At 70.5% G+C, this 27312-nt stretch overlaps 1 protein-coding gene across 1 annotated transcript in view; it reads left to right on the top strand.

Moving 5' to 3' along the window:
- TEP1 (telomerase associated protein 1) overlaps positions 1 to 27312 on the top strand; it is a 60935-nt gene that overhangs the window by 14146 nt on the left and 19477 nt on the right. The window contains exons 14-36 of the mRNA XM_068921835.1: positions 55 to 129; positions 1500 to 1624; positions 2455 to 2517; positions 2606 to 2737; positions 4946 to 5119; positions 5270 to 5366; positions 6350 to 6468; positions 6769 to 6885; positions 7567 to 7684; positions 8565 to 8729; positions 9816 to 10021; positions 10924 to 11065; positions 11287 to 11469; positions 12759 to 12851; positions 12968 to 13097; positions 15088 to 15238; positions 16096 to 16232; positions 17024 to 17112; positions 17428 to 17542; positions 21219 to 21558; positions 22768 to 22887; positions 25398 to 25497; positions 26305 to 26460. Coding sequence (XP_068777936.1) covers positions 55 to 129; positions 1500 to 1624; positions 2455 to 2517; positions 2606 to 2737; positions 4946 to 5119; positions 5270 to 5366; positions 6350 to 6468; positions 6769 to 6885; positions 7567 to 7684; positions 8565 to 8729; positions 9816 to 10021; positions 10924 to 11065; positions 11287 to 11469; positions 12759 to 12851; positions 12968 to 13097; positions 15088 to 15238; positions 16096 to 16232; positions 17024 to 17112; positions 17428 to 17542; positions 21219 to 21558; positions 22768 to 22887; positions 25398 to 25497; positions 26305 to 26460 — 3147 coding nt within the window. The remainder of the gene's footprint in view (positions 1 to 54; positions 130 to 1499; positions 1625 to 2454; positions 2518 to 2605; positions 2738 to 4945; positions 5120 to 5269; positions 5367 to 6349; positions 6469 to 6768; positions 6886 to 7566; positions 7685 to 8564; positions 8730 to 9815; positions 10022 to 10923; positions 11066 to 11286; positions 11470 to 12758; positions 12852 to 12967; positions 13098 to 15087; positions 15239 to 16095; positions 16233 to 17023; positions 17113 to 17427; positions 17543 to 21218; positions 21559 to 22767; positions 22888 to 25397; positions 25498 to 26304; positions 26461 to 27312) is intronic.

The raw sequence follows: 27312 nt of genomic DNA, 5'->3' as shown, positions 1-27312 counted from the left end.
GAGCCCGCCCGCCTCGCACGAGGCCTCAGCGCCCCCCCCCCCCCCCCCGGGCAGAGCCTGGACGCGGCCGGGGGCGGCGGCAGCTCCCTGAGCGACGTCCTCTGGGACCTGCTGGAGAGCGGCCAGCAGGTGGGGCCGGACGCCTGGGCCCCTCTCCCCCCCCCCACGCCCCCCCGGACGCCCCCCGGACGCCTGGGCCCCTCTCCCCCACCACCACCCCCCCGGACGCCCCCCGGACGCCTGGGCCCCTCTCCCCCCCAGACGCCCCCCGGATGCCTGGGCCCCTCTCCCCCCACCACCCCCCCGGACGCCCCCCGGACGCCTGGGCCCCTCTCCCCCCCCAACACCCCCCCCGGATGCCCCCCGGACGCCTGGGCCCCTCTTCCCCCCCCCATCCCCCCGGACGCCCCCCGGACGCCTGGGCCCCTCTCCCCCCCCCCACGCCCCCCCGGACGCCCCCCGGACGCCTGGGCCCCTGCTCGCCCCGGGGCCCGCTCCCCCCGCCGGACGCCTGGGCCCCTGCTCGCCCCGGGGCCCGCTCCCCCCCCGGACGCCTGGGCCCCTGCTCGCCCCGGACGCCTGGGCCCGCTCCCCCCCGGACACCTGGGCCCCTGCTCGCCCCGGACGCCTGGGCCCGCTCCCCCCCGGACGCCTGGGCCCCTGCTCGCCCTGGGGCCCGCTCCCCCCCCGGACGCCTGGGCCCCTGCTCGCCCCGGACGCCTGGGCCCGCTCCCCCCCGGACACCTGGGCCCCTGCTCGCCCCGGACGCCTGGGCCCGCTCCCCCCCCGGACGCCTGGGCCCCTGCTCGCCCCGGACACCTGGGCCCGCTCCCCCCCGGACGCCTGGGCCCCTGCTCGCCCCGGACGCCTGGGCCCGCTCCCCCCCAGACACCTGGGCCCCTGCTCGCCCCGGACGCCTGGGCCCGCTCCCCCCCGGACACCTGGGCCCCTGCTCGCCCCGGACGCCTGGGCCCGCTCCCCCCCGGACGCCTGGGCCCCTGCTCGCCCCGGGGCCCGCTCCCCCCCCGGACGCCTGGGCCCCTGCTCGCCCCGGACGCCTGGGCCCGCTCCCCCCCGGACACCTGGGCCCCTGCTCGCCCCGGACGCCTGGGCCCGCTCCCCCCCGGACGCCTGGGCCCCTGCTCGCCCCGGACGCCTGGGCCCGCTCCCCCCCGGACGCCTGGGCCCCTGCTCGCCCCGGACGCCTGGGCCCCTGCTCGCCCCGGGGCCTGCTCCCCCCCGGACGCCTGGGCCCCTGCTCGCCCCGGGACTCGCCCCCCCCCTCGGACGCCTGGGCCCCTGCTCGCCCCGGGGCCCGCTCCCCCCCCGGACGCCTAGGCCCCTGCTCCCCCCCGGACGCCTGGGCCCGCTCCCCCCCCGGACGCCTGGGCCCCTGCTCGCCCCGGACGCCTGGGCCCCTGCTCGCCCCCGGACGCCTGGGCCCCTGCTCGCCCCCGGACGCCTGGGCCCGCTCCCAGCCGGACGCCTGGGCCCCGCAGGTGGACACGCTGCTGGTGCTCAGCCCCGGCCCCGAGCTGCCGGCGGCGGCCGAAGCCCTGAGCTGCCTCCGGCGCCGCCAGCTCCGGCCCTGCCGCTTCCTCAACGTCACCCACCGCCCTTCCTGGTAAGCCCCGCCCCCTCTCCGGGCAGGCCACGCCCCCCTCCGGACAGGCTCCGCCCCCTCCGCCAAGCCCCACCCCCTCCAGCCTCCCTCTCTCCCCCCCCTCCAGCAGCACCCTGTCGCTCTTCTCTATGCTCGCCTCGGCCTGTCAATCATCTGGCCACGCCCCCTACTCGCTGGCCACGCCCCCTGCAGGCCACGCCCCCTCCAGACTGGCCACACCCCCTCCAGCTTCCCTCCCCCCCCAGCACCACTCTATTGCCCCCTTCTATGCTCTCCTCGGCCTGTCAATCATCAGGCCACGCCCCCTACTCTCTGGCCACGCCCACCTACAGGCCACGCCCACTCCAGACTGGCCACGCCCCCTCCAGCTTCCCTCCCCCCCCAGCACCACTCCCCCCCCCCAGCACCACTCTATTGCCCCCTCTATGCTCTCCTCGGCCTGTCAATCATCTGGCCACGCCCCCTCCGGGTAGGCCACGCCCCCTCTGGGCTGGCCACACCCCCTCCACCAAGCCCCGCCCCCTCCAGACTCCCTCCCACCCCAACAGCACCCTGTTGCCCCCTTCTATGCCCCCCTCGGCCTGTCAATCATCTGGCCACGCCCCCCTCTTGTCAGGCCACGCCCACCCCGGACTGGCCACGCCCCCATCTCCCTCCCTCCAGCCCCGGCCTGGCCCCCAGCGAAGCCCCGCCCCTCCCAGCAAGCCCCACCCCCTCCTCCTGCCCCGCCCCTGGGTTCGAGCCCCGCCCCCTCCTGCTCGGTGGTCCGGGGGGGGGAAATGAGGGGAGGGGGGCGTGGCCTGTCTGACCCCGCCCCCAACATCCGGCAGGGTCCAATGGGAGTCGCGCAGCGACACGGTGACCCTGGCGGGCTGCAGCGAGGCCGTGATCCGGTGAGCGGGGGAGGGGCCGGGGCGGCGGGGGGGGGGGGGTCGCGACCCCGCCGTGACCTCTGACCTCCCCGCCCCTCCCCCCCCCCAGGTTCGCGGCGGCGGGCGGAGCCGCCCAGCTGGTGGCCCACGTGGAGGCCGCCCCCGCCCGCCACGGCCTGGCCCCGCCCCCGGCTCCGCCCCCTGCCCCGCCCGGCCCCCTGCCCCCGCCCCCTCTGCACAGGTCGGTCGATCCCGGGTGGCGGGAAGGCGGCGGGGGGGGATCCCGGTGGGGGGGGGGGCGCCGGGTTGGGCCGAAGGAGCCGGAGAGACGCCGGGATCCCTTGGGATCCGGTGGGATCCGCTGGGTGTGGGGGGATCTGGTGGGATCTGGGAGGTCCCTGGGGTCCTGCTGCCACCCACGGGGCGCCTGGGGGTCTCGGGGATGCCTGGCTGGCCTCGGTGGTGTGGGGATCCGGTGGGATCCGGTGGGATCCGCTGGGTGTGGGGGGATCTGGTGGGATCTGGGAGGTCCCTGGGGCCCTGCTGCCACCCACGGGGGGTCTGGGGGTCTCGGGGATGCCTGGCTGGCCTCGGTGGTGTGGGGATCCGGTGGGATCCGGTGGGATCCGCTGGGTGTGGGGGGATCTGGTGGGATCTGGGAGGTCCCTGGGGCCCTGCTGCCACCCACGGGGGCGTCTGGGGGTCTCGGGGATGCCTGGCTGGCCTCGGTGGTGTGGGGATCCGGTGGGATCCGGTGGGATCTGCTGGGTGTGGGGGGGGATCTGGTGGGATCTGGGAGGTCCCTGGGGCCCTGCTGCCACCCACGGGGGGTCTGGGGGTCTCGGGGATGCCTGGTTGGCTGAGGTAGGGTGGGAATCTGTGGGATCCAGTGGGATCTGGAGGGATCTGGTGGGATCTAGAGGGGTCTGGTGAGATCGGGGTGGGGATCTGGGGTTTTCAGGGGCCACTGATGGGATCTGGTAGGATCTGGGGGGGGTTGGCAGAGCTTTCTGGGCTGCTGGGCGCTTCATGACCCCGAGCAAGCGTTAGGAGGGCTGGGATCCAGTGGGATCTGATGGGATCCGGCAGGATCTGGCAATATCTGGTGGGATAATGTGGGATATGGGTGGATCTGGTGGGATCTGGTGGGATCCAGAGGGATCCGGTGGGATCCAGTGGGATCTGGTGGGAACATGTGGAATCTGCAGGGATCAGGTGGGATCCTGTGGGGTCTGGTGATATTGCGGTGGGGATCTGGGGTTTTCAGGGGCTGCTGATGGGATCTGGTAGGATCTGGGGTGGTGGGTAGAGCTTTCTGGGCTGCTGCGCGCTCTGTGACCCCGAGCAAGCGTCAGGAGGGCTGGGATCTGGTGGGATCCGGTGGGATGTGGTGGGATCCGGTGGTATCTGGAGGGATCCGGTGGGATCTAGAGGGATCTGGTGAGATTGGGGTGGGCATCTGGGGTTTTCAGGAGCCGCTGATGGGATCTGGTAGGATCGAGGGTGGTGGGCAGAGCTTTCTGGGCTGCTGGGCTCTCTGTGACCCCGAGCAAGCGTCAGGAGGGCTGGGATCTGGTGGGATCCGGTGGGATCCGGTGGTATCTGGAGGGATCCGGTGGGATCTAGAGGGATCTGGTGGTATTGGGGTGGGCATCTGGGGTTTTCAGGGGCCACTGATGGGATCTGGTAGGATCTGGGGGGGTTGGCAGAGCTTTCTGGGCTGCTGGGCGCTCTGTGACCCCGAGCAAGCGTCAGGAGGGCTGGGATCTGGTGGGATCCGGTGGGATCCGGTGGGATCTAGAGGGATATGGAGGGATATGGAGGCATCTAGAGGGGTCTGGTGAGATCGGGGTGGGGATCTGGGGTTTTCAGGGGCTGCTGATGGGATCTGGTAGGATCTGGGGGGGGTTGGCAGAGCTTTCTGGGCTGCTGGGCGCTCTGTGACCCCGAGCAAGCGTTAGGAGGGCTGGGATCTGGTGGGATCTGATGGGATACGGTGGTATCTGGAGGGATCCGGTGGGATCTAGAGGGATCTGGTGGTATTGGGGTGGGCATCTGGGGTTTTCAGGGGCCACTGATGGGATCTGGTAGGATCTGGGGGGGTTGGCAGAGCTTTCTGGGCTGCTGGGCGCTCCGTGACCCCGAGCAAGCGTCAGGAGGGCTGGGATCCGGCGGGATCCGGCGGGATCTAGAGGGATCTGGTGGTGTCGTGTGGGATCTGGAGGGATCTGGTGGCATCATGTGGGATCTTGAGGGATCTAGAGGGATCCGGTGGGATCCAGAGGGATCTGGAGGGATCTGGTGGGATCTAGAGGGATCCGGTGGGATCCAGAGGGATCTAGAGGGATCCGGTGGGCTCCGGCGGGCTCCGGCGGGCACCGGGGGCCTCGGGAGGCCCGCGGGAAGCCGGGAGAGCGGCCGGGAAGCTGACGGAGGACCGGCGGGGCAGCCGTTGGCGGGGTCTGCGGCTCTTCATCTCGTCGACCTTCCTGGACATGGGGGGCGAGCGGGACGCGCTGGTGCGGGCGGCGCTGCCCCGGCTTCGGGCCTTGGCCGCCCCCCACGGGCTGGGGCTGCAGGAGGTGGATCTGCGGTGGGGGGCCAGCGCCCCCCAGCCCCAACGGTGAGCCGGACGCCTGGGCCCCCTTTTTTTTTTGGGAGGGGGGATCCTTTGAGGGGAGGGGGAGGTGGGTTTCAAAGCGGGGGGGGGGGGTTCACCCGGGCGCCTGGGTCCCTGCCGGGGGCTGAGCCGGACGCCTGGGCCCGCGGACAGGCAGGTGGAGCTGTGCCTGGAGGAGGTGGGGCGCTGCGACGTGCTGCTGGGGATCCTGGGGGAGCGGTACGGCTGCGTGCCCCCCGCGCCGCCCCAGGTGAGGCCCCTCCTCGGCCCGGATGCCTGGGCCCCTCCTCGGCCCGGACGCCTGGGTCCCTCCTCACCCCGGACGCCTGGGCCCCCTCCTCGGCCCGGATGCCTGGGTCCCTCCTCACCCTGGACGCCTGGGTCCCCTTCCCCCGGACGCCTGGGCCCCTCCTCGCCCCGGACGCCTGGGCCCCTCTTCACCCCGGACGCCTGGGCCCCTCTTCGCCCCGGACGCCTGGGTCCCTCCTCGCCCCGGACGCCTGGGCCCCTCTTCGCCCCGGACGCCTGGGCCCCTCCTCACCCCGGACGCCTGGGTCCCCTTCCCCCGGACGCCTGGGCCCCTCCTCGCCCCGGACGCCTGGGTCCCTCCTCGCCCCGGACGCCTGGGTCCCTCCTCGCCCCGGACGCCTGGGCCCCTTCCTCGCCCCGGACACCTGGGCCCCTCTTCGCCCCGGACGCCTGGGTCCCTTCCTCGCCCCGGACGCCTGGGCCCCTCCTCGCCCCGGACGCCTGGGCCCCTCCTCGCCCCGGATGCCTGGGCCCCTTCCTCGCCCCGGACGCCTGGGTCCTTCCTCACCCCGGACGCCTGGGTCCCTCCTCGCCCCGGACGCCTGGGCCCCTCTTCGCCCCGGACGCCTGGGTCCCTTCCTCGCCCCGGACGCCTGGGCCCCTCCTCGCCCCGGACGCCTGGGCCCTCCCTCGCCCCGGACGCCTGGGCCCCTCCTCGCCCCGGACGCCTGGGTCCCTCCTCGCCCCGGACGCCTGGGTCCCTCTTCACCCCGGACGCCTGGGTCCCTCTTCACCCCGGACGCCTGGGTCCCTCTTCACCCCGGACGCCTGGGCCCCTCCTCGCCCCGGACACCTGGGTCCCTCTTCACCCCGGACGCCTGGGTCCCTTCCTCACCCCGGACGCCTGGGCCCCTCCTCGCCCCGGACACCTGGGCCCTTCCATGGACACCTGGGCCCCTCCCGGACGCCTGGGCCCTTTCGCAGGGGCTCCCGGCCGGGCGCTCGGTGACGGAGCTGGAGCTGCTGCACTTCCTGGGGGCGTGGCAGCCCGGGCAAGGCCCCGCCCCCACCCTCATTTACATGCGAGACCCCGCCTTCCTCAAGTAAGGGTGGGGCTAAGGGATGGGGCGGGGTCTAGGAGGGGGCGGGGCTGAGGAGGGTGGTGGGAGGAGCCTGGCAGGGTGGGGTGAGGAGAGGGTGTGGCCAGCAGGGAGGGCGGAGCCAGATGAAAGAGGTGGGAGGGGCAAGGTGCTGGGTGGAGCCAATAGGGTGGTGGGTGGGGCTTGGGCATGGGGGGCGGAGCCAAAGGCAGAGGGGCTGGTTAGAGAAGGGGGTGGGGATGAAAGAAGGGGCGGAGCTAAGAGGAGGGGGGTGGGGCTCGATGCCGACCAATGGGAGCGCAGGGAAGTGCCGGAGCGTCACCGCGGCGACTTCGAGGCGGAGTCGGAGGAGGCGGCGGCCAAAATGGCCGACCTGAAGCGGCGCCTGAAGGAGCATCCGGGGGTGGCGGCCGTGCGCAGGTACCGGACGCCTGGGCCTCCTCGCCCGGACGCCTGGGCCCCTCCCTGGACACCTGGGCCCCTTCCCCGGACACCTGGGTCCCTCCCCGGACGCCTGGGCCCCTTCCCCGGACGCCTGGGCCCCTCCCCAGACACCTGGGCCCCTCGCCCGGACACCTGGGCCCCTCCCCGGACACCTGGGCCCCCTCGCCCGGACACCTGGGCCCCTTCCCCAGACACCTGGGCCCCTCCCCGGATGCCTGGGCCCCTCCCCGGCCACCTGGGCCCCTTTCCCGGACACCTGGGCCCCTTTCCCGGACGCCTGGGCCCCCTCCCCGGACACCTGGGCCCCTTCCCCGGACACCTGGGCCCCTCCCCGGACGCCTGGGCCCCTTCCCCGGACACCTGGGCCCCTTCCCCGGACACCTGGGCCCCTCCCTGGACACCTGGGTCCCTTGCCCGGACACCTGGGCCCCTTCCCCGGACACCCACTCCCCCTTCCCCGGACGCCTGGGCCCCTCCCCGGACACCTGGGCCCCTTCCCCGGACAGCTGGGCCCCCTCCCCAGACACCTGGGCCCCTCCCCGGACGCCTGGGCCCCTCCCCGGACACCTGGGCTCCCTGGGAGCGTGTGTGGGGTTGGGGGGAGGGGGGAGGCGGCGGGTGCCGGACGCCTGGGCCCCTGACGCCCCTCCCCCGCAGCTACGGGTGTGAGTGGGGGGGGGCGAGCGGGGGCCCCCCCCAGGCCGGAGCCCTCGACGCCTTCGTGCGCCTGGTGGTGGCCGACGTCTGGGAGCTGCTGCAGCGGCGCTTCCTGCAGGTGCCTCCTGCCCCGGACGCCTGGGCCCCTCCCTCCTCCTCCTCCCCGGACGCCTGGGCCCCCTCCTGCCCCGGACGCCTGGGCCCCTCCCTCCTCCTCCTCCCCGGACGCCTGGGCCCCCTCCTGCCCCGGACGCCTGGGCCCCTCCCTCCTCCTCCTCCCCGGACGCCTGGGCCCCCTCCTGCCCCGGACGCCTGGGCCCCTCCCTCCTCCTCCTGCCCGGACGCTTGGGCCCACTCCTCCCCCGGACGCCTGGGCCCCTCTCTCCCCGGATGCCAGGGCCCCTCTCTCCCTGGACGCCTGGGCCCCTTCCCGGACGCCTGGGCCCCTCACCGCACACCTAGGCCCCTTCCCCGGACGCCTGGGCCCCCTCCTGAACACCTGGGCCCCTTCCCCGGAAGCCTGGCCTGGGCCCCTCTCTCCCCGGACACCTGGGCCCCTCTCCCGGACGCCTGGGCCCCTTCCGCGGACACCTGGGCCCCTCTCTGCCCGGACACCTGGGCCCTTTCCCCGGACGCCTGGGCCCCTCCCCGGACACCTGGGCCCTTTCCCCGGACGCCTGGGCCCCTTGTTCCATTGCGTGGACCCTTCCCCGGACGCCTGGGCCCCCTCCCCGGACGCCTGGGCCCCTCTCTCCCCGGACGCCTGGGCCCCTCTCTGCCCGGACACCTGGGCCCCTCTCTCCCCGGACGCCTGGGCCCCTCTCTTCCCGGACGCCTGGGCCCCTCTCTGCCCGGACGCCTGGGCCCCTCTCTCCCCGGACGCCTGGGCCCCTCCCGGACGCCTGGGCCCCTCTCTGCCCAGACACCTGGGCCCCTCTCTCCCCGGACGCCGGGGCCCCTCTCTGCCCGGACGCCGGGGCCCTGACGGGGCGGGGCAGGGGGGGGCGGGTCCCTCCCTGCAGGGCTCCTTCCTGGCGGCCCAGCAGGCCGTGGGCGTGGCCCGGCGCCGCCTCCTCGTCGCCACGGCGACCGCCATCCGCCGCGGCCCCGGCAACCGCTTCCTGGTGACGGGCGCCCCCGGCGACGGCCGCACCGTCTTCATGGTGGGGGGCGGGGCTTCCGCCCGGGGGGGCGGGGCCTGGGGCGGGCTGGCGTCCGTATATGGGCGTGGGGAAGGGTCTGCTCCCGTATATGGCGATGGGGGCGGGGCTTGGGAGCCTGGGGGTGGTCTGTGCCCATATATGGGGTGGTGGGCGGGGCTTGTGCCCATACTGGGATGGGGGTTCTGTGCCCATATATGGGGTGGTGGGCGTGGCTTGTGCCCATACTGGGATGGGGGTTCTGTGCCCATATATGGGGTGGTGGGCGGGGCTTGTGCCCATACGTGGGATGGGGGGGTTCTGTGCCCATATATGGGGTGGTGGGCGGGGCTTGTGCCCATACGTGGGATGGGGGTTCTGTGCCCATATATGGGGTTGTGGGAGGGGCTTAAGTCCCTATATGGAGGTTGGGGCTGTTCTGTGCCCATATATGGGGTGGTGGGCGGGGCTTGTGCCCATATATGGGGTGGAAGCTGGTCTGTGCCCATATATGGGGTGGTGGGCGGGGCTTAAGTCCCTATATGGAGGTTGGGGCTGTTCTGTGCCCATATATGGGGTTGTGGGTGGGGCTTGTGCCCATATATGGGGTGGAAGCTGTTCTGTGCCCATATATGGGGTGGTGGGCGGGGCTTGTGCCCATATGTGGGATGGGGTTTGCCCATATATGGGGTGGTGGGCGGGGCTTATGTCCCTATATAGGGGTAGGAGGCGTAGGGGCTGTTCTTTGCCCATATATGGGGTGGTGGGCGGGGCTTACAGCCATATTGGCTGCATGGGGTGGGCTGTGTCCATATATGGGCACATGGGTGGGGCTTGATGGCCATATATGGGCACGTGGGTGGGGCTTCGTGGGCGGTGGGTGGGGCTTCCCACGTGGGCGGGGTCGGTGAGCCGCAGGGCAGCATTAGCATCCATATATGGCGTTGTGGGTGGAGCCTGAAAGGCAGTGGGCGGTGCTGGACCTATACGGGCTGGTGGGAGGGGCCAGAGAGCAGGGGCGGGGCCTGATGCATATATGGCCTTGTAGGGGGCGGGGCTAGGGCTCAGGGTTGACCCCGCCCCCCCTCCCTGCCTCCCTCCCTCCCGTAGGCGGGGCTGGTGGGGGCCCTGCAGGAGGCTCCGCCCCCCGGCGGGGCCCGGCCCCTCCTCCCCTGCCTGGTGGCCTATCACTTCGCGGGGGCGCGGCCCGACCAGGCCGACGCCCGCCAGGCCCTGGGCCACCTCTGCGCCCAATTGGCCGCCCTGCTGGGCCCCGCCCCCGACGGCCCCGCCCCACCGGGCTCTGCCTCCTACGGGTGAGCGCTGGGGGAGGGGCCGGGCGCCTGGGCCCCCCGGGGGGCGGCCATCTTGGAAGGGGTCGCCCTGGGCCCCCTGGGCGGCCATCTTGGAAGGGATCACCCAGATGCCTGGGTCCCCTGGGGCGGCCATTTTGGAGGGGGTCGCCCAGACACCTGGGCCCCCCGGGCGGCCATCTTGGAAGGGGTTGCCCTGGGCCCCTGAGCGGCCATCTTGGAGGGGGTCACCCGGACGCATGGGCCCCCTGGGGCGGCCATCTTGGAAGGGGGTCATCCGGGTACCTGGGCCCCCTGGGCAGCCATCTTGGAAGGGGTCTCCCTGGGCCCCTGGGCGGCCATCTTGGAAGGGGTCACCCGGACGCCTGGGCCCCCTGGGGGAGGCCATCTTGGAAGGGGGTCATCCAGGTACCTGGGCCCCCTGGGCAGCCATCTTGGAAGGGGTCTCCCTGGGCCCCTGGGCGGCCATCTTGGAAGGGGTCACCCAGATGCCTGGGTCCCCTGGGCAGCCATCTTGGAGGGGGTCACCCGGACGCCTGGGCCCCCTGGGGCAGCCATCTTGGAAGGGGTTGCCCTGGGCCCCCTGGGCAGCCATCTTGGAAGGGGATCATCCAGGTACCTGGGCCCCCTGGGTGGCCATCTTGGAGGGAGGTCTCCTGGACTTCTGGGCCTCCTGGGTGGCCATCTTGGAGGGGTTTCCCCCGGATGCCTGGGCCCCCTGGGCAGCCATCTTGGAGAGGGTCACCTGGACTCTTGGGCCTCCTGGTGGCGGCCATCTTGGATCACCCAGACTCCTGTGGGGCTGGTGCTGGGGGGGGGGAGGGCCATGCGGCGGCCATGTCAGCAGATCGGTGGTGGGGGGGGGGGGGAGACTGAGGCCTCACCCGGACGCCTGGGCCCCGCAGGGAGCTGCGAGGGCGGCTGGCGGCCATGCTGGGACGGCCGGCGCCGGGCCGGCGGCGGCTGGTGGTGCTGGTGGACGACGCCGACGCGCTGCAGGAGGGGGGGGCGCCCCGGGGCGACTGGGTGCCCCCCCAGCTGGGCCCGGTGAGCGGCACCCATGGGTGGGGGGGAGGGGTCGCTATGGTGGGGCTAAGGGGTGGGGGGGTCCCTATAGGGGTCCCAATGGGGTGGGGGAGGGGCTGAGGGTCCCTATGGGGGGAGGGGCGGTGGGGGGGTACCTATAGGGGAGGCGGGGCTATGGGGCGGGGGAGGGGCGTGCCTGCCTCTGACCCCTCCCCCCCTTCTCCCCGCCCCCCCCCCCGCAGCGGGTGACGCTGGTGCTGAGCGCGGCCGAAGGCCCCGGACGCCTGGGCCCCTCCTGGGGGGAAGGGCCGGGGGTCACGCAGGTGCCCCTGCGGCCCCTGGCCCCCCCCGAGCGGGCGGCTCTGGTGCGGGGGGTGCTGGAGGGGTGCGGGCGGCGCCTGGACCGGGGCCCCCTGGAGAGCCAGGTGCGCCCGGACGCCTGGGCCCCCTTTCCCCGGACACCTGGGCCCCCTCCCCGGACGCCTGGGTCCCTTCCCCGGACACCTGGGCCCCTCCCCAGACACCTGGGTTCCTGCCCCGGACGCCTGGGCCCCCTCCCCGGACACCTGGGCCCCTTTCCCGGACACCTGGGCCCCTCACCGGACACCTGGGCCCCTCCCTGGACGCCTGGGCCCCTCCCCGGACACCTGGGCCCCCTTCCCCGGACGCCTGGGCCCCTTCCCCGGACACCTGGGCCCCGTCCCCGGACGCCTGGGCCCCTTCCCCGGACGCCTGGGCCCCCTCGCCCGGACACCTGGGCCCCTTCCCCGGACACCTGGGCCCCTTCCCCGGATGCCTGGGCCCCTTCCCCGGACACCCACTCCCCCTTCCCCGGACACCTGGGCCCCTTCCCTGGACACCTGGGCCCCTTCCCCGGACACCTGGGCCCCTTCCCCGGACGCCTGGGCCCCTCCCCGGACACCTGGGCCCCCTCCCCGGACGCCTGGGCCCCTTCCCCAGACGCCTGGGCCCCTCGCCCGGACACCTGGGCCCCTTCCCCGGACACCTGGGCCCCTTCCCCGGACACCCACTCCCCCTTCCCCGGACGCCTGGGCCCCTCGCCCGGACACCTGGGCCCCTTCCCCGGACACCTGGGCCCCTTCCCCGGACACCCACTCCCCCTTCCCCGGACGCCTGGGCCCCTCCCCGGACACCTGGGCCCCCTCCCCGGACGCCTGGGCCCCTTCCCCAGACACCTGGGTCCCTTCCCCGGACACCTGGGCCCCTTCCCGGACACCTGGGCCCCTTCCCCGGACACCTGGGCCCCTTCCCCGGACGCCTGGGTCCCTTCCCAGACACCTGGGTCCCTTCCCCGGACGCCTGGGCCCCTGCCCCGGACACCTGGGCCCCTTCCCCGGACACCTGGGCCCCCTCCCCGGACACCTGGGCCCCTTCCCCGGACGCCTGGGTTCCTGCCCCGGACACCTGGGCCCCTTTCCCGGAGACCCGCTCCCCCTTCCCCGGATGCCTGGGCCCCTCCCCCAGACACCTGGGCCCCCTCCCCGGACACCTGGGCCCCTCACCCGGACGCCTGGGCCCCCTCCCTGTACACCCGCCCCCCTTCCCCCGGACACCTGGGCCCCCTTCCCCGGACGCCTGGGCCCCTCCCCGGACACCTGGGCCCCCTCCCCGTACACCCGCCCCCCTTCCCCGGACGCCTGGGCCCCCTGCCCGGACGCCGGGGCCCCTCCGGACGCCTGGGCCCCCCCGGCAGATGGGGCTGGTGCTGGGCAAGGCCGGCTCGCGGCAGCCCCTCTACCTGGCGCTGCTGACGCGGGAGCTGCGCGCCTTCGCCCGCCATGACGACGTAAGCCCCGCCCCCCCTCCCTCCGGCCCCGCCCACCGCCCCCTCTCCGGGGGGGGTGGTAGGGAGGAGGAGGAGGCGGGGCCGGCCCTGACCCCGCCCCCTCCCCGCCCCCGCAGCTGACCCCCCACCTGGCGGCCCTGCCCCCCACCCTGCCCGGGATGCTCCGCCTCCTGCTGCGCCGCCTCCACGCCCGCCACGGCCCCGCCCTCGGCCTGGCATTGGCCGCCCTGGCCGCCGCCCGCCACGGTGAGCCCCGCCCACCCCGCCTTATATGGTGTGTCCCGCCCACCGCTCCTTATATGGTGTGTCCCAACCACCTCTCCTTACATGGTGTGTCCCCGCCCACCGCTCCTTATATGGTGTGTCCCCGCCCACCGCTCCTTATATGGTGTGTCCCGCCCACCGCTCCTTATATGGTGTGTCCCTGCCCACTGCTCCTTATATGGTGTGTCCCCGCCCACCGCTCCTTATATGGTGTGTCCCTGCCCACCTCTCCTTATATGGTGTGTCCCGCCCAGCACTCCTTATATGGTGTGTCCCCGCCCACTGCTCCTTATATGGTGTGTCCCCGCCCACTGCTCCTTATATGGCGTGTCCCGCCCAGCACTCCTTATATGGTGTGTCCCCGCCCACCACTCCTTATATGGTGTGCCCCGCCCACCACTGCTTATATGGTGTGTCCCCGCCCACCGCTCCTTATATGGTGTGTCCCGCCCAGCACTCCTTATATGGTGTGTCCCCGCCCACCGCTCCTTTGTGCCATGCCCCGCCCACCCTGCCTTATATGGCGTGTCCCGCCCACTGCTCCTTATATGGTGTGTTCCCGCCCACTGCTCCTTATATGGTGTGTCCCACCCACCGCTCCTTATATGGTGTGTCCCCGCCCACTGCTCCTTATATGGCGTGCCCCGCCCAGCACTCCTTATATGGTGTGTCCCCGCCCACCGCTCTTTTGTGCCATGCCCCGCCCACCCTGCCTTATATGGTGTGGCCCCGCCCAGCGCTCCTTATATGGTGTGTCCCCGCCCACCGCTCCTTATATGGCGTGCCCCACCCAGCACTCCTTATATGGTGTGTCCCCGCCCACCGCTCCTTTGTGCCATGCCCCACCCACCGTGCCTATATATGGTGTGTCCCCGCCCACCTCTCCTTATATGGTATGCCCCGCCCAGCGCTCCTTATATGGTGTGTCCCCGCCCACCGCTCCTTTGTGCCATGCCCCGCCCACTGCTCCTTATATGGTGTGTCCCCGCCCACCACTCCTTATATGGTGTGTCCCCGCCCACCGCTCCTTATATGGCGTGCCCCACCCAGCACTCCTTATATGGTGTGTCCCCGCCCACCGCTCCTTTGCGCCATGCCCCGCCCACTGCTCCTTATATGGTGTGGCCCCGCCCACCGCTCCTTATATGGTGTGTCCCCGCCCACCGCTCCTTATATGGCATGCTCCCACACACTGCTCCTTATATGGCCTGCCCCACCCACCGTGCCTATATATGGTGTGGCCCCACCCACCCCTCCTTATATGGCATGTTCCCGCCCACTGCTCCATGGTGTGCCCCACCATTGACTCCGCCCATCGCTCCCGCCCAGTGCTCCTCCCCGCCCATTGCTCCTTATATGGTATGCCCCGCCCACTGCTCCTTATATGGCGTGTCCCCGCCCACTGCGCCCCACCCACTGCTCTTTACATGGTGTGGCCCCGCCCACCGCTCCTCCCCGCCGCTCCTTACATGGTGGGCCCCACCCAAAACTCCTTATATGGTAAGTCCCGCCCACTGCTCCTTATATGGGAAGCCCCACCCACCCTGCCTTATATGGCATGCTCCGCCCACCTTATACGGGCGGCACTGCCCATCATTCGCTCCACCTCCCCGAAGCCCCGCCCACCGCTCCTTATACGGCGCACACCCCAACAAGACCCTGCCCCCAACACCTTACATGGGAAGCCCCGCCCACCACTCCTTATATGGGGTGCCCCGCCCCCCACAATGCCTTGTATGGCAAGCCCCACCCACAATGCCCCCCTGCAGTGCTCTATATGGGAAGGCCACGCCCCCAGTGCCTTGAAGCCCCACCCACAGATCCTTATATGGAAAGGTCTAGTGATTGGTTCCTTATACGGGGAGGCCCCACCCACAATGCCTTATATGGGGAGCTGGCCCTCCCCCTCACACCATATATGGGGAGGCCCCGCCCCCTCCACCGCTGACACCCGGCCCCGCCCCCTCCCCAGGCCTGGGGGAGGGGCAGCTGCTGGCCGTGCTGGGGGCGGAGCAGCGGCTGGGCGGGGCCGAGCCCACGTGGGCGGAGTCAGTGCAGGCCGCGACCCCCGACCCCGGCGACGCCCCCGCCCCCCTCTGGGAGCTGCTGCGGGACCTGCGCTGGTGAGGGGGCGGGGCCCGGACGCCTGGGCCCCCGGCGGGGGGGAGGGGAGGGGGGAGGCTTGAGACTCCGCCCCAGACGCCTGGGCCCTTCCCCGGACACCTGGGTCCCTCCCCGGACACCTGGGCCCCTCCCCGGACGCCTGGGCCCCTTCCCCGGACACCGGGGTCCCTTCCCCGGACACCTGGGCCCCTTCCCGGACACCTGGGCTCCTTCCCCGGACACCTGGGCCCCCTTCCCGGACACCTGGGCCCCTTCCCCGGACGCCTGGGCCCCTTCCCGGACGCCTGGGCCCCTTCCCTGGACACCTGGGCCCCTTCCCCAGACACCTGGGTCCCTCCCCCGGACACCTGGGCCCCTTCCCCGGACGCCTGGGCCCCTCCCTGGACACCTGGGCCCCTTCCCCGGACGCCTGGGCCCCTTCCCGGACGCCTGGGCCCCTTCCCTGGACGCCTGGGCCCCTTCCCGGACGCCTGGGCCCCTTCCCTGGACACCTGGGCCCCTTCCCCGGACGCCTGGGCCCCTTCCCGGACGCCTGGGCCCCTTCCCTGGACACCTGGGCCCCTTCCCCAGACACCTGGGTCCCTCCCCCGGACACCTGGGCCCCTTCCCCGGACGCCTGGGCCCCTCCCTGGACACCTGGGCCCCTTCCCCGGACGCCTGGGCCCCTTCCCGGACGCCTGGGCCCCTTCCCCGGACACCTGGGTCCCTCCCCCGGACACCTGGGCCCTTCCCCGGACACCTGGGCCCCTTCCCTGGACACCTGGGCCCCTCTCCCGGACACCCGGGCCCCTCCCCGGACACCTGGGCCCCCTCCCCGGACGCCTGGGTCCCTTCCCTGGACACCTGGGTCCCGCAGGCTGCTGGAGGCGTGTGGGGTCCCGCTGGCCCCCCCCGGAGCCCGGCTGCACCTGGCCGGGGCCCCCCTGCGCGAGGCCGTGGGGCAGTACCTGGGCCGTGGGGGGCTGCAGGCCCGGGCCCACCAGCTGCTGGCGGGTGAGCGGGGCCCCCACCCATCTGTGGGGCTGGAGGACCCATCTATGGTGTTGGAGGACTCATCTATGGGGCTGGAGGGCCCAGCTGTGGGGGTGGTGGAGTCATTTATGGGGCTGGAGAACCCGTCTCTGGGTGTAGGAGCCATCTAGGGGGTGGATGACCCCTAAGTGGGGCAGGGGGGACCCATCTAGGGGGCTGGAGAACGCATGTGTGGGGTGCAGAACGTCATCTAAGATGGGAATAACCCGGTCTAAGGGGCGAGGGAGTCATCTATGGGTTGGAGAACCCATCTATGATGTGGGGAACCCAACCTATGGGGTGGAGAAGCCTTCTGTGGGGTGGAGGACACATCTACAGGGTGGAAGACCCATCTATGGGTCTGGAAAACCAATCTATGGGGCAGAAAACCCAACCCATGGGGTGGGGAAGGCATCTATGGGGTAGAGGACCTGTCTATGATGTGGAGAACCCAAGCTGTGGGATGGAGGACCCATCTGTGGGGTGGAGGACCCATCTGTGGGGGTGGAGTACTAATCTATGGGGCAGAGAACCCAACCCGTGGGGTGTAGAAGCCATCCATGGGGTGGAGGACACATCTACAGGTCTGGAGGATCAATCTATGGGGCAGAGAACCCACACGTGGTGGGGGGAACCCAACCTGTGAGGCTGGAGGACCCATCTGAGGGGTTGGAGGACCGAACCTATGGGTTGGAGGACTAATCTATGGGGTGGGAGGACCCATGGCTGGGCCCGGAGGACCCATCCGTGGGGGCTGACCTGCCGTGGGGCAGCGTGCCTGTGGCGGGCCTGTGACCCCAGCGGGCAGCGGACCTTCAGTGGGGCGGACGCCGAGAGCCTGGCCGAGCTGCCCTTTCACCTGGTGGGTGGGGCTATGGGGCAGGGGGAGGAGCTAAGGGGCTGGGGGTGGAGCTATGGGGTTGAAGGCAGAGCTGTGGGTCTGGAGGAGGAGCTATGGGACTGGGGGGTGGGGCTATGGGTCGGGGGTGGGGCTATGAGGCTGGCGGTGGAGCTATGGGGCAGAGGGGCTGCCTCTGGGGCAGGTGGCTATGGGTCAGGGGGTGGAGTTAGGGGGCTGGGGGTGGGTCTATGGGGCAAGGGGTGGAACTATGGGGCAGGGGGTGGGTCCACGGGGCCTGCCGTGGGTCACGCGTCCCCCCTCCCCACCCCACGGCAGGCCCAGGCGGAGCTATGGGAGCCGCTGTGGTCCCTGCTGAGCGACCTGCGCTTCCTGGGGGCCCACGTGCGCTGGGGGGCCCTGGGGGTCCTGCCCCACAGCCTGGGCCTGCTAAGTGAGTGGGGCTGGGCCAGCGCTATGGGGCAGAGCATTGGGGGGGTCGGGGGGGGCAGGAGGGCTCTGAGGGGCTTCAAGGAGCTCTGGGGAGCAAGACGTCTCTATGGGTCGCTGTGGGGCAGGAGGCCTCCATGGGGCTTCGTGGGGTTCTGTTGGTCTTCATGGGTTGCTATGGGGCAGGAGATCCCTGAGAGTTTCTATGAGTCTTCACTGGGGTCTGTGGGTCTCTATGGGGCAGGAGGTCTCCATGGGTTTTCATGGGTCTCTATGGGGCAGAAGGTGTCTATGGGCCTCTATGGGTATTCACTGGGGTCTATGGGTCTCTATGGGGCAGAAGGTTTCCGTGGGTCTGTGGGTCACCATGGGGCAGCAGATATGTCTGGGTCTTCATTGGGGTCTATGGGGCAGGAGGTCTCCATGGGTCGTCATGAGGCTCTAGGGGGCAGAAGTTCTCTATGGGTCTCCATGGCTTTCACTGGGATCTATGGGTGTCTATGGGGCAGGAGGTCTGCATGGGTCTATGCGTTGCTATGGGGCAGAAGGTCTCTCTGGGTCTTCACTGAGGTCTATGGGGCAGGAGGTCTCCATGGGTCTTCCTGGGACTCTGTGGGTCTCTAAGGGGTAGGAGGTCTCCGTGGGTCTTCATGGCACTGTATGGATTTCTATGGGGCAGAAGGTGTCTATGGGTCTCTGTGGGTATTCACTGGGGTCTATGGGTCTCTATGGAGCAGGAGATCTCCATGGTTCTACATGGGTCTCTATGGGTCAGAAGATCTCTATGGGTCTCCCTAGCTTTCACTGGGGTTTGTGGGTCCGTATGGGGCAGGAGATCTCCATGGGTGTTCATGGGTCTGTATGGGGCAGAAGGTCTCTGTGGGTTTTCAGCAGGGTCTGTGGGTCTGAAGATCTCTAGGGGTCTCCATGGCTTTCGCTGGTGTCTGTGGGTCTCTATGGGGCAGGAAATGAGCATGGCTCTTCATGGGGCTCTATGAGTTGCTATGGGGCAGAAGAGCTCCATGGGTCTTCATGGATATCTATGGGTCGTATGGGGCAGAAGGTCTTTATGGGTCTTCAGTGGGGCCTATGGGGGTCTATGGGGCAGGAGATCTCCATGGGTCCTCATGGGTCTCTATGGGTCTGTATGGGGCAGAAGGTCTCTCTGGGTCTTCAGGGGGGGCCTATGGGTGTCTATGGGGCAGGAGATCTCCATGGGTCTTCATGGGTCTCTATGGGTCTGTATGGGGCAGAAGGTCTCTCTGGGTCTTCGGGGGGGGGCCTATGGGTGTCTATGGGGCAGGAGATCTCCATGGGTCTTCATGGGTCTCTATGGGTCTGTATGGGGCAGAAGGTCTCTCTGGGTCTTCGGGGGGGCCTATGGGTGTCTATGGGGCAGGAGATCTCCATGGGTCCTCATGGGTCTCTATGGGTCTGTATGGGGCAGAAGGTCTCTCTGGGTCTTCGGGGGGGGGGTCTATGGGTGTCTATGGGGCAGGAGATCTCCATGGGTCCTCATGGGTCTCTATGGGTCTGTATGGGGCAGAAGGTCTCTCTGGGTCTTCAGGGGGGGCCTATGGGTGTCTATGGGGCAGGAGATCTCCATGGGTCTTCATGGGTCTCTATGGGTCTGTATGGGGCAGAAGGTCTCTCTGGGTCTTCGGGGGGGCCTATGGGTGTCTATGGGGCAGGAGATCTCCATGGGTCCTCATGGGTCTCTATGGGTCTGTATGGGGCAGAAGGTCTCTCTGGGTCTTCAGGGGGGGGCCTATGGGTGTCTATGGGGCAGGAGATCTCCATGGGTCTCCATGGGTCTTCATGGGTCTCTATGGGTCTGTATGGGGCAGAAGGTCTCTCTGGGTCTTCGGGGGGGGGCCTATGGGTGTCTATGGGGCAGGAGATCTCCATGGGTCTTCATGGGTCTCTATGGGTCTGTATGGGGCAGAAGGTCTCTCTGGGTCTTCGGGGGGGGCCTATGGGTGTCTATGGGGCAGGAGATCTCCATGGGTCTTCATGGGTCTTCATGGGTCTCTATGGGTCTGTATGGGGCAGAAGGTCTCTCTGGGTCTTCGGGGGGGGGCCTATGGGTGTCTATGGGGCAGGAGATCTCCATGGGTCCTCATGGGTCTCTATGGGTCTGTATGGGGCAGAAGGTCTCTCTGGGTCTTCGGGGGGGGTCTATGGGTGTCTATGGGGCAGGAGATCTCCATGGGTCCTCATGGGTCTCTATGGGTCTGTATGGGGCAGAAGGTCTCTCTGGGTCTTCAGGGGGGGCCTATGGGTGTCTATGGGGCAGGAGATCTCCATGGGTCTTCATGGGTCTCTATGGGTCTGTATGGGGCAGAAGGTCTCTCTGGGTCTTCGGGGGGGCCTATGGGTGTCTATGGGGCAGGAGATCTCCATGGGTCCTCATGGGTCTCTATGGGTCTGTATGGGGCAGAAGGTCTCTCTGGGTCTTCAGGGGGGGGCCTATGGGTGTCTATGGGGCAGGAGATCTCCATGGGTCTCCATGGGTCTTCATGGGTCTCTATGGGTCTGTATGGGGCAGAAGGTCTCTCTGGGTCTTCGGGGGGGGGCCTATGGGTGTCTATGGGGCAGGAGATCTCCATGGGTCTTCATGGGTCTCTATGGGTCTGTATGGGGCAGAAGGTCTCTCTGGGTCTTCGGGGGGGGCCTATGGGTGTCTATGGGGCAGGAGATCTCCATGGGTCTTCATGGGTCTTCATGGGTCTCTATGGGTCTGTATGGGGCAGAAGGTCTCTCTGGGTCTTCGGGGGGGGCCTATGGGTGTCTATGGGGCAGGAGATGTCCATGGGTCCTCATGGGTCTCTATGGGTCTGTATGGGGCAGAAGGTCTCTCTGGGTCTTCGGGGGGGGGCCTATGGGTGTCTATGGGGCAGGAGATCTCCATGGGTCCTCATGGGTCTCTATGGGTCTGTATGGGGCAGAAGGTCTCTCTGGGTCTTCGGGGGGGGCCTATGGGTGTCTATGGGGCAGGAGATCTCCATGGGTCCTCATGGGTCTCTATGGGTCTGTATGGGGCAGAAGGTCTCTCTGGGTCTTCGGGGGGGGGCCTATGGGTGTCTATGGGGCAGGAGAGCTCCATGGGTCTCCATGGGTCTTCAAGGGTCTCTATGGGTCTGTATGGGGCAGAAGGTCTCTCTGGGTCTTCGGGGGGGGTCTATGGGTGTCTATGGGGCAGGAGAGCTCCATGGGTCTCTATGGGTCTGTATGGGGCAGAAGGTCTCTCTGGGTCTTCGGGGGGGGCCTATGGGTGTCTATGGGGCAGGAGAGCTCCATGGGTCTCCATGGGTCTTCAAGGGTCTCTATGGGTCTGTATGGGGCAGAAGGTCTCTCTGGGTCTTCGGGGGGGGTCTATGGGTGTCTATGGGGCAGGAGAGCTCCATGGGTCTCTATGGGTCTGTATGGGGCAGAAGGTCTCTCTGGGTCTTCGGGGGGGGGCCTATGGGTGTCTATGGGGCAGGAGGTGTCTCTGGTTCTCCTGGACCTCTCTATGGGGTAGAAGATCACTATGGGGCTGGAGATCACTATGGGGCGGGCGATCTCTCTGGTTCTCTATGGGTTCTCTATGGGGCAGGAGCTCTCGCTGGTCCTCCTGGGGCTCTCTATGGGGCAGGAGACCTCCCGGCACCCCACGGCTGAGCTCCCGGCACCCGCAGGCGAAGCCCAGCAGCGGGGGGCGGTGGCGGCCGTGGGGCTGGAGGAGGTGGCCGCCGTGGTGCAGGCCGCCGTGGGGCTGGCCCAGGAGGACCTCTACGCCGTGGGGCTGGAGGAGGAGGAAGAGGAGGGACCCAAGGCGGAGCCGGGAGGACCCGGCGCGGAGCGGGAGGACCTCGGCGGGGGGCGGCGAGAGGCCGCCGCCGTGGGGCTGACCGTGGGGCTGGCCCAGGAGGCGGCCAACGCGCCCCCTCCCTGCCCCCTCCGCCACCAGGCCGGGCTCCTGCTGCCCCCCGGCCACCGCCTGCTGCTCTGCCCCCCGGGCACCAGCCTCCCCGGCAGGTGGGTGCTGCCCCACGGCACCCACGGGTGCCTCCCCCGCCCCCCCCCACCCCACCCACCCGGCCCCGGCCTGCCCCACGGCGTCCTTCAGACCACTGACTGGTCCCAGAGAGACCCACAGCCCACGGCCCGGATGCCTGGGCCCCCTCCCCGGACACCTGGGCCCCTCCCCGGACACCTGGGCCCCTTCCCCGGACACCTGGGCCCCTCCCCGGACACCTGGGCCCCTCCTCGCCCGGACACCTGGGCCCCTTCCCCGGACAGCTGGGTCCCTTCCCGGACACCTGGGCCCCTTCCCCGGACACCTGGGCCCCTTCCCCGGACAGCTGGGTCCCTTCCCGGACACCTGGGCCCCTCCCCGGACACCTGGGCCCCTCCCCCGGACAGCTGGGTCCCTTCCCGGACACCTGGGCCCCTCCCCGGACACCTGGGCCCCTCATCCCAGACACCTGGGCCCCTTCCCCGGACAGCTGGGTCCCTTCCCGGACACCTGGGCCCCTTCCCGGACACCTGGGCCCCTCCCCCGGACAGCTGGGTCCCTTCCCGGACACCTGGGCTCCTCCCCCGGACACCTGGGCCCCTCATCCCAGACACCTGGGCCCCTTCCCCGGACAGCTGGGTCCCTTCCCGGACACCTGGGCCCCTTCCCCGGACACCTGGGCCCCTTCCCCAGACACCTGGGCCCCTTCCCGGACGCCTGGGCCCCTCATCCCAGACACCTGGGCCCCTTCCCCGGACACCTGGGCCCCTTCCCGGACACCTGGGCCCCCCCCGGACACCTGGGCCCCTCCCCGGACGCCTGGGCCCCTCCCAGACACCTGGGTCCCTCCCCGGACACCTGGGCCCCTTCCCCGGACACCTGGGCCCCTCCCAGACACCTGGGCCCTTCCCCGGACACCTGGGCCCCTCCCCGGATGCCTGGGTCCCTCCCCGGATGCCTGGGTCCCTCCCCGGACACCTGGGCCCCCTTCCCCGGACACCTGGGCCCTTCCCCGGACACCTGGGCCCCCTTCCCCGGACGCCTGGGCCCCTTCCCCGGACGCCTGGGCCCCTCCCTGGACACCTGGGTCCCTTCCCCGGACGCCTGGGCCCCTCCCCGGACACCTGGGTCCCTTCCCGGACACCTGGGCCCCTTCCCGGACACCTGGGCCCCCCCGGACGCCTGGGCCCCTCGTGGCGGGGCGCTGACGGCCGGGCAGGGGGGCGCAGGGGCTGCGGCTGCCGGGGGCCCCCCGGGCGCTGGCCGTGGCCCCCGGCGGGCGCTGGGCGGTGGTCGGCAGCGCCGAGGGCACCGTGCACTGGCTGGAGCTGGACCCCGCCGGCCCCCGGGTACCGCACTGGGAGCCACTGGGAGCCACTGGGAGGGGGCTGGGGGGGCATTGAGGGCACTGGGAGCCACTGGGAGGGGCCTGGGGGGGCATTGGGGGCACTGGGATGTGCTGGGAGGCACTGGGAGAGGGACTGGGGGCCCTGTGAGGGCCTGGGGGGGATACTGGGGGATACTGGGAGGCACTGGGAGGCACTGGGAAGGATACTGGGAGGCACTGGGAGGCCCTGGGAGTGCCTGGGGGGATACTGGGAGGTACTGGGAGGATACTGGAAGGCACTGGGAGGCCCTGGGGGGATACTGGGAGGCACTGGGAGGCCCTGGGAGGATACTGGGAGGCCCTGAGGGGATACTGGGAGGCCCTGGGAGGCCCTGGGAGGATACTGGGAGGCCCTGGGGGGATACTGGGAGGTACTGGGGGCATACTGGGAGGCCCTGGGGGGATACTGGGAGGTAATGGGAGGTACTGGGAGGCCCTGGGGGGATACTGGGAGGTACTGGGAGGCCCTAGGGGGATACTGGGAGGATACTGGGAGGCCCTGGGAGGCCCTGGGAGGATACTGGGAGGATACTGGGAGGTACTGGGAGGCCCTGGGGGGATACTGGGAGGCCCTGGGAGGCCCTGGGAGGATACTGGGAGGGCGGGGGCCCGGGCCGGCCCGCGCTGGTGCGGACTGGTGCGGACTGGTGCGGACTGGTGCGGCCCGGGGCAGGGGGCGGCGGCGGTGCGGGGGGCGGCGGGGGGGGCGCAGGCCGTGGCCCCCCCGGCCGAGGCGACGGTGGCCCTGGCCGGCGCCGCGGGGGACCTGGAGCTGCGCTGCCTGCGGGCCGGCCGCCGGTGCGGGGGCTATAGGGGGCTGTAGGGGGCTGTAGGGGGCTGTAGGGGGCGGGGGGCTATAGGGGGTATGGGGGGTATGGGGAGGTCTGGGGGCTATAGGAGGTGGGGGGCTATAGGGGGCTATAGGGGGCTATGGGGGGGCTATAGGGGGCTATAGGGGGCTATAGGAGGGGGGGCTATAGGGGGTATAGGGGGTATGGGGAGGTCTGGGGGCTATAGGAGGTGGGGGGCTATAGGGGGCTATAGGGGGTATAGGGGGTATGGGGGGTATGGGGAGGTCTAGGGGTACAGGAGATGGGGGGCTATAGGGGGCTATAGGGGGCTATAGGAGGTGGGGGGGCTATAGGGGGTATGGGGGGTATGGGGAGGTCTAGGGGTACAGGAGATGGGGGGCTATAGGGGGCTATAGGAGGTGGGGGGCTATAGGGGGTATAGGGGGTATGGGGAGGTCTGGGGGCTATAGGGGGTGGGGGGCTATAGGGGGCTATAGGGGGTATAGGGGGTATAGGGGGTATGGGGAGCTGTAGGGGCTGTAGGAGATGGGGGGCTATAGGGGGCTATAGGGGGCTATAGGAGGTGGGGGGCTATAGGGGGTATAGGGGGTATGGGGAGGTCTGGGGGCTATAGGAGGTGGGGGGGCTATAGGGGGTATGGGGGGCTATAGGAGGTGGGGGGCTATAGGGGGCTACAGGGGGCTATAGGAGATGGGGGCTATAGGGGGGCTATAGGGGGCTATAGGAGGTGGGGGGCTATAGAGGGTATAGGGGGTATGGGGAGGTCTGGGGGCTGTAGGAGATGGGGGCTATAGGGGGTATAGGGGGTATGGGGAGGTCTAGGGGCTATAGGAGGTGGGGGGCTATAGGGGGTATAGGGGGCTATGGGGGTATGGGGGTATTGGGGGTATGGGGAGGTCTAGGGGCTATAGGAGGTGGGGGGCTGTAGGGGGCTATAGGGGGCTACAGGGGGCTATAGGAGGTGGGGGCTATAGGTGGTATAGGGGGTATGGGGAGGTGTAGGGGCTATAGGAGATGGGGGCTATAGGGGGCTATAGGGGGCTATAGGAGGTGGGGGGCTATAGAGGGTATAGGGGGTATGGGGAGGTCTGGGGGCTATAGGAGGTGGGGGGCTATAGGGGGCTATAGGGGGCTATAGGGGGTATAGGGGTATAGGGGGTATGGGGAGGTCTAGGGGCTATAGGAGATGGGGGCTATAGGGGGCTATAGGGGGCTATAGGAGGTGGGGGGCTATAGGGGGTATAATGGGTATGGGGAGGTCTGGGGGCTATAGGAGGTGGGGGCTATAGGGGGCTATAGGAGGTGGGGGGCTATAGGGGGTATAGGGGGTATGGGGAGGTCTGGGGGCTATAGGAGGTGGGGGGCTATAGGGGGTATGGGGAGATCTAGGGGGTTGGGGGGGTTGGGGACTATAGGGGACTATAGAGGGCTATAGGGGATATGAGCCCTATGGGGGCTATGGGGGTTGGGGGGATGGGGGGGGATGGGGGACATGGGGGCTATAGGGGGTAGGGGGGCTATAGGGGCTATAGGGGCTGTGGAGGGGTATAGGGTCTATAGGGCCTCACGGGGGGTCGGGGGGGCTGGGAGTGGCTATAGGGGTCTATAGGGGCCCATAGGGTCCGGCTGACCCCCCCGCCCCCCCCCCGGCCCCCGGCAGCATCTGGAGCGTCTCGGCGCATCGGGGCCCCGTCACCGCCCTGGCGCCCAGTCCTGACGGGCGGCTGCTGGCGTCGGCCGGGCTCGACGGGCGCCTCCAGGTGGGCCCAGGCGTCCGGGGGGGGCCCAGGCGTCCGGGAGGGGCCCAGGCGTCCGGGGAGGGGCCCAGGCGTCCGGGGAGGGGGCCCAGGCATCCGGGTGAGGGGTCCAGGCATCCGGGTGAGGGGCCCAGGCGTCCGGGGAAGGGGCCCAGGTGTCTGGGGAGGGGGCCCAGGCATCCGGGGGAGGGGCCCAGGTGTCCGGGGAGGGGCCCAGGCGTCCGGGGAGGGGGCCCAGGCATCCGGGTGAGGGGTCCAGGCGTCCGGGAAGGGACCCAGGTGTCCGGGGAGGGACCCAGGTGTCCGGGGGAGGGGCCCAGGTGTCCGGGGAAGGGGCCCAGGCGTCCGGGGAAGGGGCCCAGGTGTCCGGGGAGGGACCCAGGTGTCCGGGGGAGGGGCCCAGGCGTCCGGGGAAGAGGCCCAGGCGTCCGGGGAGGGGGCCCAGGCATCCGGGTGAGGGGTCCAGGCATCCGGGTGAGGGGCCCAGGCGTCCGGGGAAGGGGCCCAGGTGTCTGGGGAGGGGGCCCAGGCATCCGGGGGAGGGGCCCAGGTGTCCGGGGAGGGGCCCAGGCGTCCGGGGAGGGGGCCCAGGCATCCGGGTGAGGGGTCCAGGCGTCCAGGGAAGGGGCCCAGGCGTCCGGGGAAGGGGCCCAGGCGCCCGGGGAGGGGGCCCAGGCATCCGGGTGAGGGGCCCAGGTGTCCGGGGAGGGGCCCAGGCGTCCGGGAGGGGCCCAGGCGTCCGGGGAAGAGGCCCAGGCGTCCGGGAGGGGCCCCGGCGTCCGGGCGGGCACCGAGGCCGGTCGCCCGCAGCTGTGGCTGGTGGCCGGGGGGGTCCCGGCGGGGGGCCGGGCCCTGGGCTCCCCCCTGGCCTGCGTCACCTTCCACCCCGGCGGGGCGGCGCTGGCGGCCGGCGGTTGGGGCGGGCGCCTCCTCGTGCTGCACCTCGACCGCGACTCGCCCCCCACCGTGAGCACTGGGGGGCACTGGGGGGCACTGGGATGCACTGGGAGGCACTGGGAGGGGACTGAGAGGGACTGAGAGGCACTGGGGGGCACTGGGATGCACTGGGAGCAGACTGGGAGGCGCTGGGAGGGGACTGGGAGGCACTTGGGGGATACTGGGAGGCACTGGGTGGCACTGGGATGCACTGGGAGCAGACTGGGAGGCACTGGGAGGGACCTGGGAGGGAACTGGGAGGCACTGGGAGCAGACTGGAGGGCACTGGGGGGCACTGAGAGCACACTGGGAGGCACTGGGGGGCACTGGGGGGCATTGGGACGGGACTAGGAGGAGACTGGGAGGCACTGGGAGCAGACTGGGAGGCACTGGGGGGATACTGGGAGGCACTGGGTGGCACTGGGGTGCACTGGGAGGGGACTGGGAGGGGACTGAGAGGCACCTGAAGGTCACTGGGATGCACTGGGAGGCACTGGGAGGGGACTGGGAGGCACTGGGAGGTGTTGGGAGGCACTGGGGGGATACTGGGAGGCACTGGGAGGCATTGGAAGGGCCCTGGGAGGCACTGGGAGGTGTTGGGAGGCACTGGGAGGATACTGGGAGACATTGGGAGGCATTGGAAGGGCACTGGGAGGGTACTGGGAGACACTGGGAGGTATTGGGAGGGCACTGGGAGTCAGTGGAAGGTCACTGGGAAGGTACTAGAATGCACTGGGAGGTACTGGGAGACACTGGGAGGTACTGGGAGGCACTGGGAGGATACTGGGAGACACTGGGAGGCATTGAGAGGGCACTGGGAGGCAGTGGAAGGTCACTGGGAGGGTACTGGGAGACACTGAGAGGTACTGGGAGGCACTGGGA

The sequence above is a fragment of the Struthio camelus genome, chromosome 29, assembly GCF_040807025.1.
Source record: "Struthio camelus isolate bStrCam1 chromosome 29, bStrCam1.hap1, whole genome shotgun sequence".
NCBI lineage: Eukaryota > Metazoa > Chordata > Aves > Struthioniformes > Struthionidae > Struthio > Struthio camelus.
Note: the sequence above shows the minus strand (reverse complement) of the source record. Positions and strands in the feature narration are given on the sequence as shown.